Source organism: Phyllostomus hastatus, unplaced genomic scaffold, assembly GCF_019186645.2.
Source record: "Phyllostomus hastatus isolate PE091 unplaced genomic scaffold, TTU_PhHast_1.1 phas_contig_196, whole genome shotgun sequence".
NCBI lineage: Eukaryota > Metazoa > Chordata > Mammalia > Chiroptera > Phyllostomidae > Phyllostomus > Phyllostomus hastatus.
In genome coordinates, this window is record NW_025333709.1 from 23748106 (window position 1) to 23766770 (window position 18665).

The 18665-nt window shown below is 37.9% G+C and overlaps 1 protein-coding gene across 5 annotated transcripts in view; it reads right to left on the bottom strand.

Annotated features, from left to right (window-relative positions):
• The window catches only part of RFC1 (replication factor C subunit 1), a 61184-nt gene that overhangs the window by 31091 nt on the left and 11428 nt on the right, over positions 1 to 18665 (bottom strand). For 4 of the 5 annotated variants that reach the window (XM_045834354.1, XM_045834353.1, XM_045834352.1 and 1 more), the window contains exons 2-5: positions 15838 to 15966; positions 14260 to 14335; positions 12606 to 12728; positions 289 to 521 (exon numbers count right to left, since the gene is read on the bottom strand). In XM_045834354.1, the coding sequence (XP_045690310.1) occupies positions 289 to 521; positions 12606 to 12728; positions 14260 to 14335; positions 15838 to 15966 (561 nt within the window). Of the gene's footprint in view, positions 1 to 288; positions 522 to 9813; positions 9942 to 12605; positions 12729 to 14259; positions 14336 to 15837; positions 15967 to 18665 lie in introns of those variants that run through there. The other variant, XM_045834355.1, reaches the window with a different exon arrangement.

The window sequence follows — 18665 nt, forward strand, 5'->3', positions numbered from 1 at the left end:
CAACAGTAAAATGAGTTTGCATTCTGAGTATTAAATTTAAATCCTAAGAATTATAATTTTATCTTACAACCTAAACCTTTTCCCACTTTCAAATATAAAAAAATTATTCTAACTTCCTCATCCTCTAAAATGATGTCAATACATTGTGTCCATCATCATAGGGAAATTATTTTCATCAATAAAATAGGATGACCTACTATGACATCCAAATTTCTCCTCTTCTTAATAACAGTAAGTGAACATTCTCCAAAATCCCTGAACACTCCTGCTTACATGTAGAACACTCACCTCTTTTCGCTTGCTTGCCACCATCTTCTTGTCTGATCTTCGGACACTTGCAGTTCCAAAATAATCAAGCACTGAGGTGGGGCTAAGTTTTATTGGTGATAAAGGCTTATTCTTGGTCTTAGTGTTTTCTTCATTCTTCTTCATGGTTGATGCTCCAAGGTAACTATTTGTAGACCGTCCGTTCTCTTTTGATTTAGAGGCTGCCTTCTTAGACGTAAAGTCATCTTCTTCATCTTAAATGGAATACAACCAAATACAGTTTGATAAAACATCAATTCCAATTATATCAAGCACCCACTTCCACCAGCTTCTTTTCTTTGGTTCAATGATTCACAAGAGAAAATGCCTTTTGCTGTGGCCTAATAACAAATCCAATAAAACTGAAAATCTGAGAGGTAATCATGAACACTACTAGGTCGCTGTGGGGATGGGAGGGCTCTCTTCAAAAGCGGGCATGTCAGGCCACAGATGGGTGGGTCTCAGCTCCTGGCAAGCGCTCCCTCCCTCAATCACTAGCGTCTGCAAAGAGCCTCTGGTACCGAGTGTGCTGCTACTCCTAGGGGGCTGCCACCTCAAACAGGAAAGAACCTAAGATAATGTAAAATTCAAAGATGATTTAGCCTTTCTAATTTTTATATTTAATTAAAGTGAAGCTATAAACTCTACAAAGCAAAACTCTTATGGGTTTATGATTACTAAATGTAAAAAAGGAATCCACCATTTAAAAAGCAAGAGTATACAAGACATCTTGTAAAGCTGCCCATACGGTTCCCTACAAGCCCACTTTTCCTAAAACTTACACCTCACTCTGCCCTCCAAACACCTCTCATAACCATTCTTACGCTGCAACAAAAAGGTTTTAATTAAAGCACTGTTTCACTTATCTTCAGCTATAGTCAGTCTACCTTCAAGCTTAATTAAAAATGTACTCATACCCACAGATAGAGAACGAGTTGATGGATGCCAGAAAGGAGAGTGATAAGGATACTGGAATTTTTTTTTAAATGGAAAACTCAGATAAAAATCCAGAATTCCAGCTTATTCTGGAAAAGCAGGAGCTCATGGGGGAGGGAGGATTCATTCACTAATCTTTCCAGCCCATGCAAGAAGGCCTGACACACTTCCAGATGTCAGTTCAGGCCGATGGTAACAAGAGTGGGAAGACCAGGGTCATCACTCATTCACCCGTCCCCCCTTCCTGACAACCAGTCCTTCTCCACCTGTGCCAGAGGAGAAGATGTCCCATTCAGATGGCTTTGCAAGGCCAGGGGACACCATTATCACATTCCACATCAGTACAACAGCCACATGAATCATCTATAATGGTCCTGTTAGTCATTGGAAATGTAATCTGAAACTCCTTTCCTTTCCTCAAAAATAATAACATAATGAATTATTTTATGAAGCCCAAAGACTTTTTCATATTTACAGCAGGTCTATTTCAAAACCTTAAACTCAGTTAAGCTGCAGCATAACCAAACCTTAACATCCAACAACAAACTTTTCTATTTTATCAGTAAAAACAAGTTATGTAAATTGTACTTAAAAGAAGATTCAAAACAACATTGCTGATATTCTGGCTTGAATAAAAAAGAAAATAAGAAAACCACAAAAGTGAAACCTACAAAGCACAGACAACCAATTTATCTCCTTACTGCAGTAAGTGCACAATTAAAAGCATATTTAGCATACATAAGGCTTCTAATCTTATCTGAAAGTCTGCTAACCTTTATAATTTTTATTTGGTTTGCTTTAAGTTCAACGTATGTACTTCAGGACAGCAGGGATTCCCTTAATGAAGAACGGTATTAAATTGTCACTATGAAACAACAGTCCCCCACTGGCTTCCCCTCTGTCCCTGTCCCCACTTTAGAAATGCCAAAAGCATGAACATTCCATTTCCACTACACCTAGCCATAAGCAACATGACAGAAAATCCCAGAATAGAGTGAACTCAGTCAACGCCTGTGTTTGTCTGTTACAGTTCTTCCTTGATCACTCAAGAACTTCCTTGCAATTTAAAATATTGTACCAGTCCTGAGAAATTACTTCAGACAGTATCAATCACTGCTATTTGGTACAGCCTCAGAAAGGGAAATGACAGTATTACAGATATGTGCAATACCTATCTTAAAACTCTCTCCTACAACCTCACAAATATTTGCAGGTAACAGACTAGCATAAAATTTAGTGAGATCGGGGATTTCCAAGAACATCAGATTGAAAAGATTGTTGACAAGAGTGTAGGGATATGGGACCAACACATATGTGACAATGACAGAAATTTTAAAAAAATCTTTATGAAGACAATCTTGCAATATGGGGTGGTGCAAAAGTAGGTTTACATTTGTGAGTACACAAAACAGAGTTTATTCTTGCATTATCTATTAATTATTGTATTATTTTCCATACAAACAACTATAGACCTACTTTTGCCCCACCCTGTACATACCAACACCTTCCATATGCGCCCTGGCCAGTGTGACTCAGTTGGCTGGAGCGTCATCCCACAAACCAGAAGGTCACAGGGTTGATTCCCAGGCAGGGCACAGGCCTAGGGTGAGGACTCAGTCCCTGGTCTGGGCATGTACAAGGGGCAGCCAATCGATGTTTCTCTCTCACATCAATGTTTCTCTCCCTCTCTCTCTCCTCCCCAGTTCCCCTTTCTCTAAAATCGATAAGCATGACCTCAGGTGAGGATTTTAAAAAAAAAAACTTTCCATATACATACCTATTACCTGGATCCAGCAATTCCTTTTCTAAGACTTAGTAAAAATAAACAAACAAATAAACACATACACAAAGATATATTTACAAAATGCTCACCACAGCACTGTTCATTCAAAAGTATGGAAAACAGATGGCCAGAGGGCAAGGACAGATGAAGGAAAAACTAAGGAACTAACAGTTGAGACCAAAAACAAGACAGCCTCAAATATACGAGGGGCACTGGCCATAGAGACAAGTTTACATTGTTTATAAAATGAGAAAATAAACAACCTAAACATCTATTCATGTGTTCAATGATGTAGTAGAATTCTATGCATTAGAAGATTGTAATGTATATTGATACTGACTGGCAAAGAAATTCATATGTTTAAGTGACGAAAGCAGGTGCCACAACAGGATGTTAAATGATACCTTGATATCCAGCTATATTTATCTACCCATTCATATATACTTTTAAACTCCTCATCAAAGATTTGAAAAAAATGTTAATTTTTATCTCTGGATAGAGGATTATGGGTGATTTTTCATTTTTTGTTTCCTTTTTTAAAAACTGTGTATTACACTTGTGTTTTTCCATCTAATACTTTTACAACAAATTGACTATCTCCTGGGAACTCTCTGACTGTTCAGCTTTCTGAGACAGAAAAGGACTGGCTTTGGATTCTCCTTCCTCTCTACTTTTTTTTTTTTTTTGCTTACTTCTTTTCTTTATTTATCAGCATCTCTGCTTATTCTGTCATTAGAATCAGAGACTGCATGTTTTTTTAACCTAAGTGCTATTAATGCTAGTTATCATTGGCGTGCATTAAGCTACATACCCCATTCTTTGTAACGCATATCTTTAGTCAACTAGTTCTACCTCATATTCAATGCAATACACCCAGTTTTCCACATTCCTTAAAGAAGCCCATAATCTTCAGCACAGTAGTTCTTGGAAGTAATCAGAGGTTCTAACAAATATATATGTACGCATATAATCATCACATTATTAAGAACATAAAAAATGTAGGCCACCTAAATAATAAAAACCAGGGAAATGCTACGTAAATTGTGGTCTAGTCATATAATGGATTCATGCAGTCATTAGAAATTAAGCTCAAGTTCCAAAGCTCAGGGGAAAAAAAACCCAAAACCCTTATGAAAACAGCAAAATTAAGCTGGAAAAAAAATAAAAATGCATCATGCTGTTCTTTTAGGTTAGTCTTAACACTACGTGTGTGTGTGTGTGTGTGTGTATGTGTGTGTGTGTATCTCACCCCAAAATGGGGAGCTTCTTTTCATGATCCTTCTCTACTAGAGATCTCTTCACAATTGTGGAGGATAATAGAGCCATTCCCTAAATTTTTGGCTTAGAATACATGAATTTAAACTTAATGTCTTCAAGTTATAAATCCAGAAAATGTACTACGATACCTAAACACAGATATAATTTCATAGACATTTTTATAACTTCTGAGTGAAAAGGTAATCACACATGGATTTTCAAAGGAAAAATATGGAAGTATTCTACATAAAATTTCAGTACATGTTTCAATGGACTGAGCAAAAACTGCTTACATGGCACCCCTTTCTCCGTTAACCACAAATAAATAGCTCTCCAGGACCCTTGGGAAGTAGGAGCATTTCTACTGAAATAGGTATGAGAAAATAAAAAATATTGACTTCCTTGATTTGACACGTACTTAGTGTCCCGTGATTTGTGAATTTCCCTATACTCTTTACAGTTACGGGACTAACACACACAAAAAAAAGTAAACTCATGATCCAAATATAGATATTTCGTATAAATATAAGAGATTCCACTAAGGTGAATATAGAAAAAGAGATGGTGCTCTAATAAAATCACAGGCATATCTGAAAGCATTCTGTCACCTTGCCTCAATAAAACTAGAAAACCTGAAAAAAGCAGCAGCCTTGCTGTTATTATAGTACGTATGGTGTCGGAACTGGTTGCCTGAAAATGACTTTAGCCCTTCATATCAAAAAGGCTATACCAATACAATACATTATGGAGAAAGAAGGCAGAAGAAGCTAGAGTAGAACCAATGCAATTTGCCCTGGCCATGTGGCTCAGTTGGTTGGCGTATCATCCTGTACACCAAGAGGCTGCAGATTCAATCAGGGAGCATTTAGGAGGCAATCCATCAATGGTTTTCTCTCCTAGCTCTGGCCCCGCTCCCTCCTTTCCTCTTTATAAAATCAATACACTTATCCTCGGATGAGGGTTAAAAAAAACCCACAGAATAATTAGCTGCTTGCAAAAGGCAATCATTTAGCAGGTGTTTCTGTGATCACCCTCATGTAAAATAAATATTTTATGGTCCTACACAATGTGTAAAGATTAATATTCCAAATAAAGTTACGGTTGTCTTTCTTTTTTCACATTTGTTCTTATTTTTAATGAGCCTAAATTTGTTCCTGCCTTGTCAGAAGCCAAAGGCAAAATGTGTTCTCTTCTCCCCAGAAACTTGTAATAAGGCAATGAAAAATAAATCTAAGTCAAGTTTCTGAGATCTAGCCAAAAATCATGGGCAAGTGAACACTCAGAATCTCCCTCCAGGCTATTTGTCTCCTTATGAAAACACCATTTATTTTTATTTATATACAACATAAGCGCAAATGTGGTAACAATCACCAAGTAAACTAGCATTATCCAACATACGACAGAGGAATTGCTGGGAGAGAAGATTGCTTTTCTACTCTGAGTTAGATGTGTTCATTTATTTAAAGGGATAATAAATTTTAAAAAGGAAATAATGTGCAGATTCATATAAAAATCTATTTACAAGCCAAGAAAAACAAACAGTCTAATTCTGGAGTTTATACTGCTGAGAGTTTGGGATTCTGATTTTCTTACCTTCAGTATGGAACAAACAAAAAACAAATTAATGGAGACTATGCTAGAGGGATCTGATTACAGAGATAAAAGTAATTTATTTAGCAACAAGTCAAAAACTTTTAAAAAGGGAATCTGAGCCTTTTTCTGCTAAATTCCTTAATACTTCTTCAGTCAAAAACCTAAACTGTCATTTTGGTTGTGGAAGTAGAGAAAGATTCACGCATGTGCCAAGTCTTCAATAAATGTCCGTGAACCAAATGGACAGAAGTACAACTAAACATACCATTTCTGCACCATTTCTGTGATAAATCAAACATCTTATACTTCAGTATGCAGGAGAGCTCCCACTATAAATAATTACCGGGCCCAAAGTGTCAATAATGCAAAGGTTAGAAACCTGCCATAGGCTCATCAGAAGAAATTTGAGGATCGCAGCCACCCTTTGTTCTAGTATTCGTCTCACTTACCAGATGCAACAGCACCCACAAGTTGTGATGACCAGAATGTGTCTGGACACTGCTAAAGGTCCCCTCAGAGGCAAAATCACCCTGGACTGAGAGGCACTGAGTTACAGCGAGATGGAGAAATGCAAGATAAGTAACAGTAGTAACTAAGACTTGTCACTACCAACTGAACAGCTCTTCATAAAAAAACTGATGATTATAATGAATGGATCATGTCAATTTTGTCCAACTTTGTAAAAAAGTTTCTTTATTTGTCCCTTAATATTAAACAACTTTATTAATAATTCAGAAAGAGAGACAATGACAGGCTTATCAAATTTGTAGAATATATGAAGTCAGATGATCAGAAAATTAAGTGGATAAAGGACAAGCAAAGAACTACTGGATTCTTCCTCAGGGAAGCTTTGTGCAACCTTAGACTGAATGCTTTTTTGCCTAGTAAAGTGTTACTTAGGTGATTTAAAAAAATTTTAACATAAAGACTTTAGTCATCCTCAAAAATGCTAAACTAGTTTCTTTTCTACTGAGTTTTAGCCCACAAGTCAATATTAATTTTGAACAAGTATAATCAAAGAAATATAATACACAGTGCTTAGTTTCCACTCACTTCAAGGAAATTTTTCTCTCTCAATCACGCCAGGTTTCCCTGAAGAAAAGCTCTCTATCCTACACGGAATCTATTCCTATTTGTCTGGTACACAGAACTGTATGTCTCTAAAAATTAGCAAAAAGAATGTTACACACACATTCCCAGTAGTATTTTCTGCTACCATTTTCCCCAGTCACACGTCACTAATATTACATGGTAACCCAGGGAACACCACATTCCCAATTTTTTTTCCCATTTAACATCCCCATAATAATTATAACTTCAAGAGCACTAACTGCCTCTGGAATGAGGTGCTCAATTAAGATGACCAGTCATTAACAATTCTCCACACAAGGGAAACCCCGACCACTTTCAACCAAACACCAGCCCCTGATGAAACCCGATAGTAAAAGGTCATCTTTGCCAAACAAAACTCAAGGTCTCTCACTTCATTAAACAGCTAAAAGTAAATATATTTACCCAGTACAACAAGTATTTGGTTTTTACCAACCTGCAAAAACATTTTACTAGAGTCAATGGTTAGCTATGAAGATATTTATCAGCAGTTTTTTTCCTTTTCCTGTAATTTGGGAGATTAATGTAGTTATGGTACTTTAAAAACCAATAAACGGTACAAGATAGATTTAATCAGACAAGTGATAAAACATATGTGATGGAGCTAAATGGTAAACCTAAAGATCTGTATAATAATATAGCCTAAAGATCTGTATGATAACATAAACAAAAGCACTTCAACTAGGTTACTTCCTAAATGTGTTTCTCATTGTTTATAAAGCACTTTGCAATAGGAATAAAATGCAAGCCACATATGTAATTTTAAAGTTTCTCATAAACTTTCATACTAAAGTAAAAAAAACGGTGAAATTAATTTTAACAGTATATTTTATTTAACCCAATATGCCAAAATTATATCATTTCAACATGTAATTTTTATAAAAAAGTAAAACTAAGCCCTGACTGGTGTGGCTCAGTGGACTGAGTGCCAGCCTACAAACCAAAGGGTTGCCGGTTTGATTCCCAGTCAGGGCACAAGCCTGGGTTGCGGGCCAGGTCCCCAGTGGGGGGTGTGCAAGAGGCAACCACACACTGATGTTTCTCTCCCTCTCTCCCTCCCTTATCCTCTCTAAAAATAAATAAAATCTTTTAAAAATTTTTTAAATTAAAAAATAACTTCCCTTTTTTTGTATTGCGTCTTTGAAATCTGTACTTGATACTAAAAACACTATTGATATGGTTTAATCACATTTCAAGTGCTCAACAGGCACATGCAACTAGCGGTCCCTATACTGGACAGCACACACAACATAAATGCCGTGAGTCAAATACAATTCTAAATTTCTAAATCACAGTTACACAATCAACAGAGAGCCTTCAGCAAAAGCAAAGTGTCTTTGGCACAGTCTTTAAAGGCAGACAAAAGTATAGAATGAAGTCAAAACATGAGTGAGTACTTACAGAGCATTTACTGTGCACCAGACCCTATTGTAAGTGCCTTTCGAGCACTACCTCTTTGATCATCAGAGGCCTCTGATGTAGGTGCTACTAACTGTCACCATTTTCCAAATGAGGGAAGTGAGACACAGGGGAAGGTCAGGGACAATCTAACCCATGCAGTCTGACTCGAGAGCGTATGCTCTTTTAAACGCTACACAGGCCACACTACAGGAAAAACACCCAAAATAACAAAGGTTGGTGTATAAAAGATAAAATACGGAATAAAACAAAAATCCTTTCTTTTGGAATTAACAGGTGTTAAAGCTAAATCATGTCACATAATCCTTTTCCACAAGAAAATCCAACCTCCAAATATTGTAATATAGTTTTAAGTTAGAATTTTTATTTTTAAACCATTATTACCACAAATGTTTTCTTTAAGCTATGAAGGTGATATGACTATTTATTCATGAGCCAGTATTGAAAAATTATAGTTTTAAATTAACAAAAGGTAAAGAATATTAAAAGAATTATTAAGTTCAAGAACATCCCAGTTTGTGTATTAATTTTAAGAAGTTGTACTTTTTAATTGAAACTCATATTTCTGATTTTATTATGCTAATTATACTGTGGACTTCTTTTTAACAGTTTCATTCCCTTTTACAGAGGAAAGAAAAAGGAATAAAAAATATTCCCTCTCTTCACCTACCACATTAAGGAATAAAAAAGTATGAGAAGATCGAACATGCAAGAAAAGAGCTAGCTTCCTTCCTATTTCTCAGTTAAGAAAAAGCAGGATACTAGGTAATACTGAACATCATATTACATGGGCACAAGGTACTGCAAGATTTTGGCTGAAGCAGGACAATGCTCACTTTCACATGGACATGACATCAGCAGAATGACATAAACACTGCCTGATGTTTATAAAATTTTAGATAAATGCTGGATGTCTCTTCAGAAAACGATATTCAAAAACAGCTGATCTGAAATAAACAATTCCGTGTTAAAGAAAATCTGACCAAAGCTTAAACTGTCTGACCCTTCTGTGCACACAGAGCAATAGCCTTGATCCACAGTTGAAGGCCACGCTGTCTGCTCACAAACCGTGATGTCTCTGCAAACCTGATCACACCACCTTCAGTTACATAACAAACCTATCAACATACTGCTTTTAGTATCCCTCCCACATATTCAACACTTCACCAGGGTAGCCACAGCGGGGGGTGGAGGGGCTCGTAAAGCAAGAGTTCATTTGCACAATGTGCCTGAGCAGACATTTAGCAATAGAACAAAAAGGTTAGAGTTAATCTGCCACCTGCCATAATGAAGAAATAACCCAGCTTACCAAAAATTTTACTAGTAATGTATTCCCATCATTTCCATTTTGTCTTTGCTCATGAACAACTTTATCAAATAAATGGTCCCAGAGAACCTACGAAGCTCACCAGTGGGTTTCTTTTGTTTTTCTTTTTCTCTCTTCCTTTTGACTGCCTGTTCGTACATGCGTCAGGCACCGGGTCTGGCCCTCTCATATGTATCACCCCATCAAGTCTTCCCAACCAGCCTATGCAACCAGTGCTCCTGCTCCACAGAAAGGCAGGCAGACTTTGAGCTTTAGCTCCATGTCACACAGCTGTCGAAAGGGAGCCAAGGACGGACTCCCCAGGCAGGGTTTCAGACCTTCCGGTCTCAGGTTTCCTCTGCAACACCAGGGGTTCCTTTCTTGTTTCGTTCCCTACGTACTGACCGATGCATCTGCCAAGTGTGCACCCTTACATTCTCAAGTAAATGGCTCATACATGTAAGCAAAGTTTTAACGTTACTCGTACCTCTGAAAACCTTGATCTTTATCTACAACTTCCAATAACATTAAAACTTTAGGTGAACTGTATGGTATATGAATTATATCTCAATAAAGCTGTTATTTAAGAAAAGACCCTTAAGCACACTAACAACATTAACTCTTCAATTATCCTAAATCAGGGGTGTCAAACTCATTTTTACTGGGGGCCACATCAGCTTTGCTGTGAGTTTGACACCCCTGTCTTAAACAATAAAAACCACAGATAGCATGGCTGAAACCCATAGGTATTCCAAAAACCTAATCTGAAACTCATCTACCAAAATGTATAGATCAGTTAATAGTCTCTTCCTATTGTTAACTTTTTTATTTAATTTACTGACTTTAGAGAGGGACAGACATCAATTTGTTGTTCCACTTATTTATGTATTCATTGGTTGATTCTCATATGTGCCCTGACCAAGGATCGAACCTGCAGCCTTGGCATATCAGGATGATGCTTTAACCAACTGAGCTACCTGGCCAGGGCCTGCTAACTTTTTGAGACTCCCATCAATTCATTCCTAGATTAATATAAGTGCCACAATCTCCCTAATTATGATTTCTCTACTCTCCATCCCACCCTGAATACTAATCAAGCACTGTAGTGATTTAATATTTTTATATATTACAAAATGATCACCACAGTAAGTCTAGTTACCATCTATCACCATACAAAATTATTACAATATTACTGACTACATTCCATATGCTGTACATGTCATCCCCATGACTTACTTATTTTATACCTGGAAGTCTACACCTTCAAATGCCTTTCACCTAGTGCACCCGCTGCCCAATCTCTCCCCTAGCAACCACCTGTAAACACTATTTCCGTCGTTTCACAACTCTGTTCAAAAACTTTAATAGTTTCCCTTTTCCCTGCTACATTAACTCTAAAGTCATCTGCAAAGCTTTCAAGGTCTTCCCCAAACCAGCTTCACCTACCTCCCACTACTCATTATATGGGCAAGCAATCTCTTCACTGTCCTATGAACACATCAAGCCATGTGCTGGATGCTGTGCTTTAGATAATCCCATCTCCTAAACCTGACATGTTCTTCTCCACCACCACCTGCTCATCCTTCAAGGGCCAGATGGAACCTTACCCTCGCCATCCAGCCCTCTCCCTACCTACTGCATACGGTAGCCCCAGGTAACTCCTACAGTACCTGAAACGCTTTGTCTTTTAGATCCCTGGCACCTATACCTGAGACACTAAAAGACACTCAAATAAATGTGTGTTGAATGTAAATTGTAACATGCTGGGCCAAAATAATGTGGCTTTTACCCTCTCCCTTCAAATCAAGTGTATTCGCTTCACTAGCAATATAAGTAGCAGAGTGCAACACGTAATTTCAGAGGCTTTCCTCAATAAGAACAAATCAATCAGACATCAGATGTTCTCCTTGTTCCTTCAGCATTTCTATAGAGGGACCAATTCAACAGGCTCTGAGAGTCTGAAGTGAACAAAGCTGACCTTTGATTCCTGCAGTGGTCTCCTCTGGGAGTTCATGATGCTAGAATCAAATTTACAGCAAACAGACACATGAGTTTTCTCCTGGGGTGGCAATGTAACTCAGGACTCCTCCCTGGGAAAGAATACTATCTATGAAACAGTGAGTTATACTTTGGAAACATTAAGATTGGTATGTGATTATTCATAAATGTCTTTTGCTTTCTAGCCACTGAAAAGTGATAAAACAAATTTAAGTACAAAAACAATCTTTTTTAAAAATTTATTGGAGTGACAGTGGTTGATAAAATTATATAGGTTTAGGTTTCAAGTGCACAATTCTACACTACATCACCTGTAAGCTGCATTGTGTGCTCACCACCCAAGGTCAAATCTCCTTCTGTCACCATACATTTGACCCTCTTCACCCTTTCCCACCATCCCCCGACCCACCCCTTTCTCTCTGGTAACCACCATACTGTTGTGTGCATCTGTGAAAAAAGCAATCTTTTTTTAAAAAATGCCAATGATAAAATCTTTAATGTCACCAGAGAAAACCATGAATCCAGGTTACATCTGTACCAGACTATAAATCACAAATATGAAAATCTTTATATACCTAGATTATTATGATTTTAACATGCTAGATAAAAACTTACATAAAGAAGTTATAAAACAATCCAACAGTATTTTAATGTATGATTCAAGATAGAGCTTCAACTTATATGATTCAATATAGAGCACTGAAAAAGTTCCATTTCCACAGAAAATGACAAAGATAATTACAGCCTTCCCTTGATGAATATAATTCAACAAAGCAAAAAAAGAAAACAGAAATTCAATTCAGTGTGAAGGAGGTACATTTAGACACCAGTGAGAGGCACGAGAACATAACACATACTACTTCTCTCTGCAACAGTCAACGTATTCGGCATCCTTACCTGTTTCTGAAATGTAGGTGACAGGGTGCTGTCGTAGAATTTTGCCAGGTTTGGGAGACAATGGCAATTTTTCTGGTTGCTTTTTGGCATTTTTTTCCTGCACTGTCTCCTCTGGTTCTGAGTCTGTACGAGAGGAAAATAAAAGAGAACTTTGAAAGAAATGTAACACAGTACGTTTTCAAAGTGATTCTTGTTAACCACATCCTCCAGGCCCTCCCTTTTGAAGCACATCTCTTCCGTAAGTCTCACAGGTTTCTTCTGCCCAGTGTTGAGTCTTCTACTAGTTTTCTATGGCTGTTGTAACAAATCGCCACAAATGTAGTGGCCTAAAATAGCACAGATGTTTTACCATATAGTTCTACAGGCTAGAAATCTGAGTCTCACTGGGCTAAAATCAAGGTGTCCATGGGACTGATTTCCAGTTTCCAGGGACTGCCAGCATTCCTTGGCTCACGGCCCCCTCACTCCATCTTCATCAGGCCAAGTCCTTCTCACACTGCCATCTCCCTGGTTCTCTGACCTTCCTCAGTCAACCTCTCTTCCCTCGCTTCTCCTGCTTCCCTCTCCCTTGTGACGCCGCTGGGTCCACCAGATAGTCCAAGACCATCTATTTTAAGGTCATCTGATTAGCAACTTTAATACCACCTACGACTTTATAATTTCCCTTTGCCATGTAAACTAACATAATCACAGGTCCCAAGAATTAGGGCAGACATCTCTGGGAGCCACTATTCTGTCTACTGCCACCTAGTTGCCCAGAGCACTTCAATATAAATCAGGACTAAGTACAAGTACCTAGCATAGTGCCTGGCACAAAATAGGTGTTTCATAAACTTTAGTGTCCTCCGTCTTCACCACACATTTAGAAACCCTGTCTCATACTCTAAACTGAATCAAACAATTAAACTTCCAGTTTCCAAAAAGCCGGAAACACATGAGAAATGGCAAGATGTACTTCTTTCAAATCCCTAACAATATACGGCAGTAAGACTCATAATAAAGACTCATAATAAATACTTTAGAATTGAGTCAGAATTCTTTGCTATCACTATCAAAATCTTGGCAATCTATAAATACTTTCTTAGGTTACATTTTTAATTTTAAGAATTCACGCCAGATGAGTCTTCTCCACAAAAACAAGACCTAAAACTTTCTGAGTTCTAATGTTATTTAAAGATATAAAAGGCATACATAAAAATTATGTTCCCTATCTTAACACTATATTCAAAGAAGAGCTTTGTTTGTCCTATTTTAAATGCAACAAAAAAGGACAAGCTCAAAAGCACAAAAAATTAAAATTTAGATCTGTGTTTCTAAAGCAATATTCTAAGGTATTATTTTTCAAGTTCAGTTTCAAAGCACAGCTGGACAAGAAGGTAATAGTTTTTAAAATAAGTCGTCAAAGTAAGTTTGAGACATACTATATACTAGATCCCTCTCTGAGAAAACCTTTAATACAATAACATAGATAGGCTCTGACAAATTTTGTAGTGTAATAAAATTGTTTTCAATTTTATTGGAATAAAGAGCCTTATTCTCATAGCACCTAATCATCACAGATAGCTGTGTGTCTCAGAACATCAGTTTGAAAAATTCTGTTCCAAGGGATAGAAAATAATTTGAAAACTTTAAAGCTCCTCAAAAGAAATATTACCTGATTCATAGATGATCCTCTTTTTCTTGTTTGATTGCTTCTGTTTAAAGTCATCCTCTTTACAAGAACTATTTACCTATAAACATCACAGTATATAATTAGAACACAAAGAAGCCTATAAAACTTAGTAGCTGTTTTCCTCCTTAGACTTAGGCTCAGTGATTCTCAACTGGAGGAAATTCTGCTGCCAGGAGACATTCTTGCTTGTCATCACTGGCAGCAGGAGGAGGGAGGGGCGGGGGTGGTGTAGATTTTTAGTGGCATCTAGTGAGTCCACTAGGGATGCTACTAAGCATCGTACAATGCACATGACAGTCGTCCACCGAAAGAATGATCCAGCCCAAAATGTTAATAAGGCCCTAATTATGCCAAAGAACAGGCCAAATGATAATTGCATTAAATAAGAAAGAATTATAGAAAAAGCTGTATTATTATTCAGCTCCACTTTCAACACTAACCTATGTATAACAAAGAGTAAAAGGATGTTAGATATTACAAGGTAAGTACTTCCAGAAAATGACAGAGACAGAAATAAAAGCTAAGGAGTTATGAGCCTACCACAATGCATGCCTCTTAGAAAACTAAATAAAACCAGGGCAAAAGGCACTGTTTATATTTTTTACTTATACATCACATTTCTAACATAATCAAAATTTCCCAACAAACATCATGAAAGCACACAGGAAAAAACTGACTATAATCAATTATAAGGTAGAAATATGTTACTAGAAATGTTTTATTATAACAAAACATCGAAATGTGAAAATAATCAACTGACTTGCAAGGAAATGAGATGAAGGAACCATTATAATTCAAACACACCACTGGGCTAGAGGACAGAATTAGAAGCGATTATTACAACTCAACAGCAAGAGAAGAGGGCATCCGAGAAGGGAAAGAACCACAGAAAAGGCAACCCAACTCCTGCTGATAAACTAAGCCCCAATCTGGGCTATCTCCTGAAATATGTCTGCATGGAACAACAAGTGCCCTGCTAAGGTAAAAGAACTGAACAAAGATTTAAGTGCTGCCCATCACAAGGAATACCAGAATTTGGAGTTTGACCTCAGCAAAGGTAACTACCTGCTAAATACAAAGCACACTCTTTAGAAGAATATAATACAATCGAAAGTACCTACACTGTATCATTCATACTGTCCAAGGTAAACACTACCATACAAAAAAAATAGGATAACCTATGATGGTTAATTTTATGTGTCAACTTGACTGGGCCACAAGGCGCCCAGATATTTTCAGTGATTTTATGAGGACGTTTTGCAATAAACTTAAAATTTAATTTGATTTAGATTTCTCCCTCTAATGTGGGTGGGCCTCGCCCAATCAGCTGAAGGCCTAAAGAAAACGAAAGGCTGACCCACTCCCAAATATAAAAGAATTCTTCCTTCCTGTCTTTAAGCTGAAGTATCAGCTTTTCCTGCCTTCAGACCTGAACTGAAAAGTGGGTTCTTCCCGGGCTCAAGCCTGCCACCCGTCAGATTAGAATACCACCACTGGCGATGATGGTTCACAGGTGACTTGACTTTTCACACAACTGTAAACTATATTTGGAAAACCGACCTTGATTTCCTTTATTCCTTTCTTTGCTTTTAAAGTTTCTTCTGCAGACTTTGTTTTCTCATTCTTCTTTACTGTCTCACTCGCAGGTTTCTTTCCACTTGGTATAACCCCAAAGAATTTCCGAATATCCTAAAAAGCAAAAAAGGAGATTCGTAAATAAAAACACTGCACAAAATTCTCATCTCTGCTGGAAAAAAGGGGATAGCTCTGTCCACACACTGGCTCACCCTGAGTGGTTTCACCATCACGACGCGGTTCTGTGTGTGCGGCAGCACTGTATTTACGTGCAGAAGTCAGCTGATAAAACTACCTGAGTTAAAAAGGACTTGCCTAGTGAAAAGCAATATTAATTCTAAGAATCTGGTCAAAAACAAGCGAGTGAAATTTTCGCTCACAACTGCACGATTCCTGAAGAGGCAAGAGACAAGCACCGACTGAGCACGCGCGCACACTCACCCCGCCACCCCAGGCAGAGCAGTGGGGAAGGCAAAGGCTTGAAGGGCACAATCCCTGCAGCTGGGATGTGGACTCCAGTTTGACAGAGGAGTAGCTCTTACAACCCTGATTATTGAAGACTTTAACAACTAAGAATCTTGACATTACTTTCCTTTATATGGTGTTCCAAATTCTGAAGGAAAAAAAATGTGATCCTCATTATGATATTCTCTTTCATTACTCTACCCCCGGTGTTAAACCAGAGAATTCAAATTAATCATACTGAAACATTTACAGTGTAACTGACAATTAAAAATCACTTACTTTTCTTATCTTTTCCCTACATACTCCTCCCTACCCTTTTAGATTTTAGCTTTGAAGAAACTGCTGTAGAGAAAAGGGAATAGAACTTTTGAATCAAAAATGGGCAGAGGACCTAAAATGACACTTCTCCCAAGAAGACATACAAATGGCCAACAGCTATATGAAAAGATGCTCAGCTTCACTAGCTCTAGGGAAATGCAGATCAAACCCACAACGTGATGCCCCCCCACACCTGCCAGAACGGCCGCGGTCAACAAGACAAGCAGGAACGAGTGCTGGAGAGGCTGTGGAGAGGAAGGAGCCCTCATTCACTGCTGGTGGGAATGTGAGCTGCCACAGCCACTATGGAAATGGCGGCTCCTCAGAACATTAAGAATAGGGTTATAATATGACCCAGCAGTGCCTCTTCTGGGTACCTACCCAAAACACCTGAAAACATTTACTCGCAAAGATACATGCATCCATATATATATATATATATATATATATATATTTTTTTTTTTGAGGGGGTAGAGAGGGAGAAAGAGAGAGAAACATTAATGTGTGGTTGCCTCTTGCACGCCCCCTACTGGGAACCTGATCCATAACCCAGATATGTGCCCTGACTGGGAATCGAACTGTTGACCCTTTGGTTCGCAGGCCAGTGCTCAACCCACTGAGCCACACCAGCCAGGGCTAATACATGCACCCTTGTGCAGTATCTATTCATTGCAGCACTATTCATAGTGGCCAAAACATGAAAACAACCAAAGTGTCCTTCAACAGGTGACTGCATAAAGAAAATGCATTACATATTTCCTGTGGAATACTAACTACTCAGCCAAGAAAAGATGAAATACTGCCATTTGTAACACCTTGGATGAACCATGAGGAATATTATGCTAAGTGAAATAAGTCCAACAGAACAAGCCAAGCACCATATGATTTCACTCATGTGGGACATAAAACTGAAACTCACAGACACAGACAACAGTATGGTGGCTGCCAGAGGGAAGTGGAGGGTGGGGGGTAGTAAAGAGTAGAGGGGGCCAAATACATATGGTCACAGATGGTTTGACATTGGGTGGTGGGCACACAGTGCAATATACAGATCACGTATCATAGATTTGTACCCTTGAAACCTATATGAACTTATTAATCAATGTCATCCCAATCAATTTAATTAAAAGATAAAAATATTTAAAAAATTTTAAAAGGTGGCCTTTGTTCAAATCTCTGCTCTACTGCCTTCTTTCTGTGCAAGCTTGAGCACGTTGCTTTGTTAGTGTTTTCTCACCACTAAAGCGGAGCTAATAATACCAACTGTATGAGAAGTAATTATGCACCAATCACAATTCTGGCTCAGTAGAAAGCTTCCCTTCCCTTCCTTTGCGAAGGATTATCCCTTCACATCACTGACACATCTCCATTTACGCTGATCTCTGCTCACAGTCAAGGGTACAGGGAACACAAACTGAGAATTTGGACTCTGAATTCCAGAGAACTGGGTTCAAGAACCAGTTGTACCTTTTTCCCTCTTCTTATCCTTGATGGTTATAATCTTGAATTCTCAACCTTTTTTACATGTTCCGACCCATCTCTCTCTATTGTGGCGAAAAATGCCTATAAAAGTATTTTGTGAAGTATAAGAAAATAAACAAACAATTATTTCCTAGATCTGACCATAGTTGGCATACTCTTAAGACGTCAAAAACCCCAAACAAATGTTTTACACACATACGCACACAAAGCTGTTTATTAGCAGCTTTGTGGCTAATAAACAAAGCAGATAAACAAGGTACACAAACCTGTTAAACTTCTGCCAAAAATGACTGAAGATGTCCCTGGTTTTATACCCTCTTATATAAATTTTCCAATATTGAAAAGTCACAAATCCATTCTAATATAATTTAAGCCTAAAAAATACTGTGTACAGAACAGATACCTCAGCTATGAAACGGGACATTTGTGCTGGGAGCTAAAGAAGAGAGGGATGATAAAGCGAGCCGCAGTGTGCTACACAGCTTGCAAAGAATTGAGCTTGAGGCTGACAACTACCTACTTTATTGCTTCTGGAGGAAATGAGAATT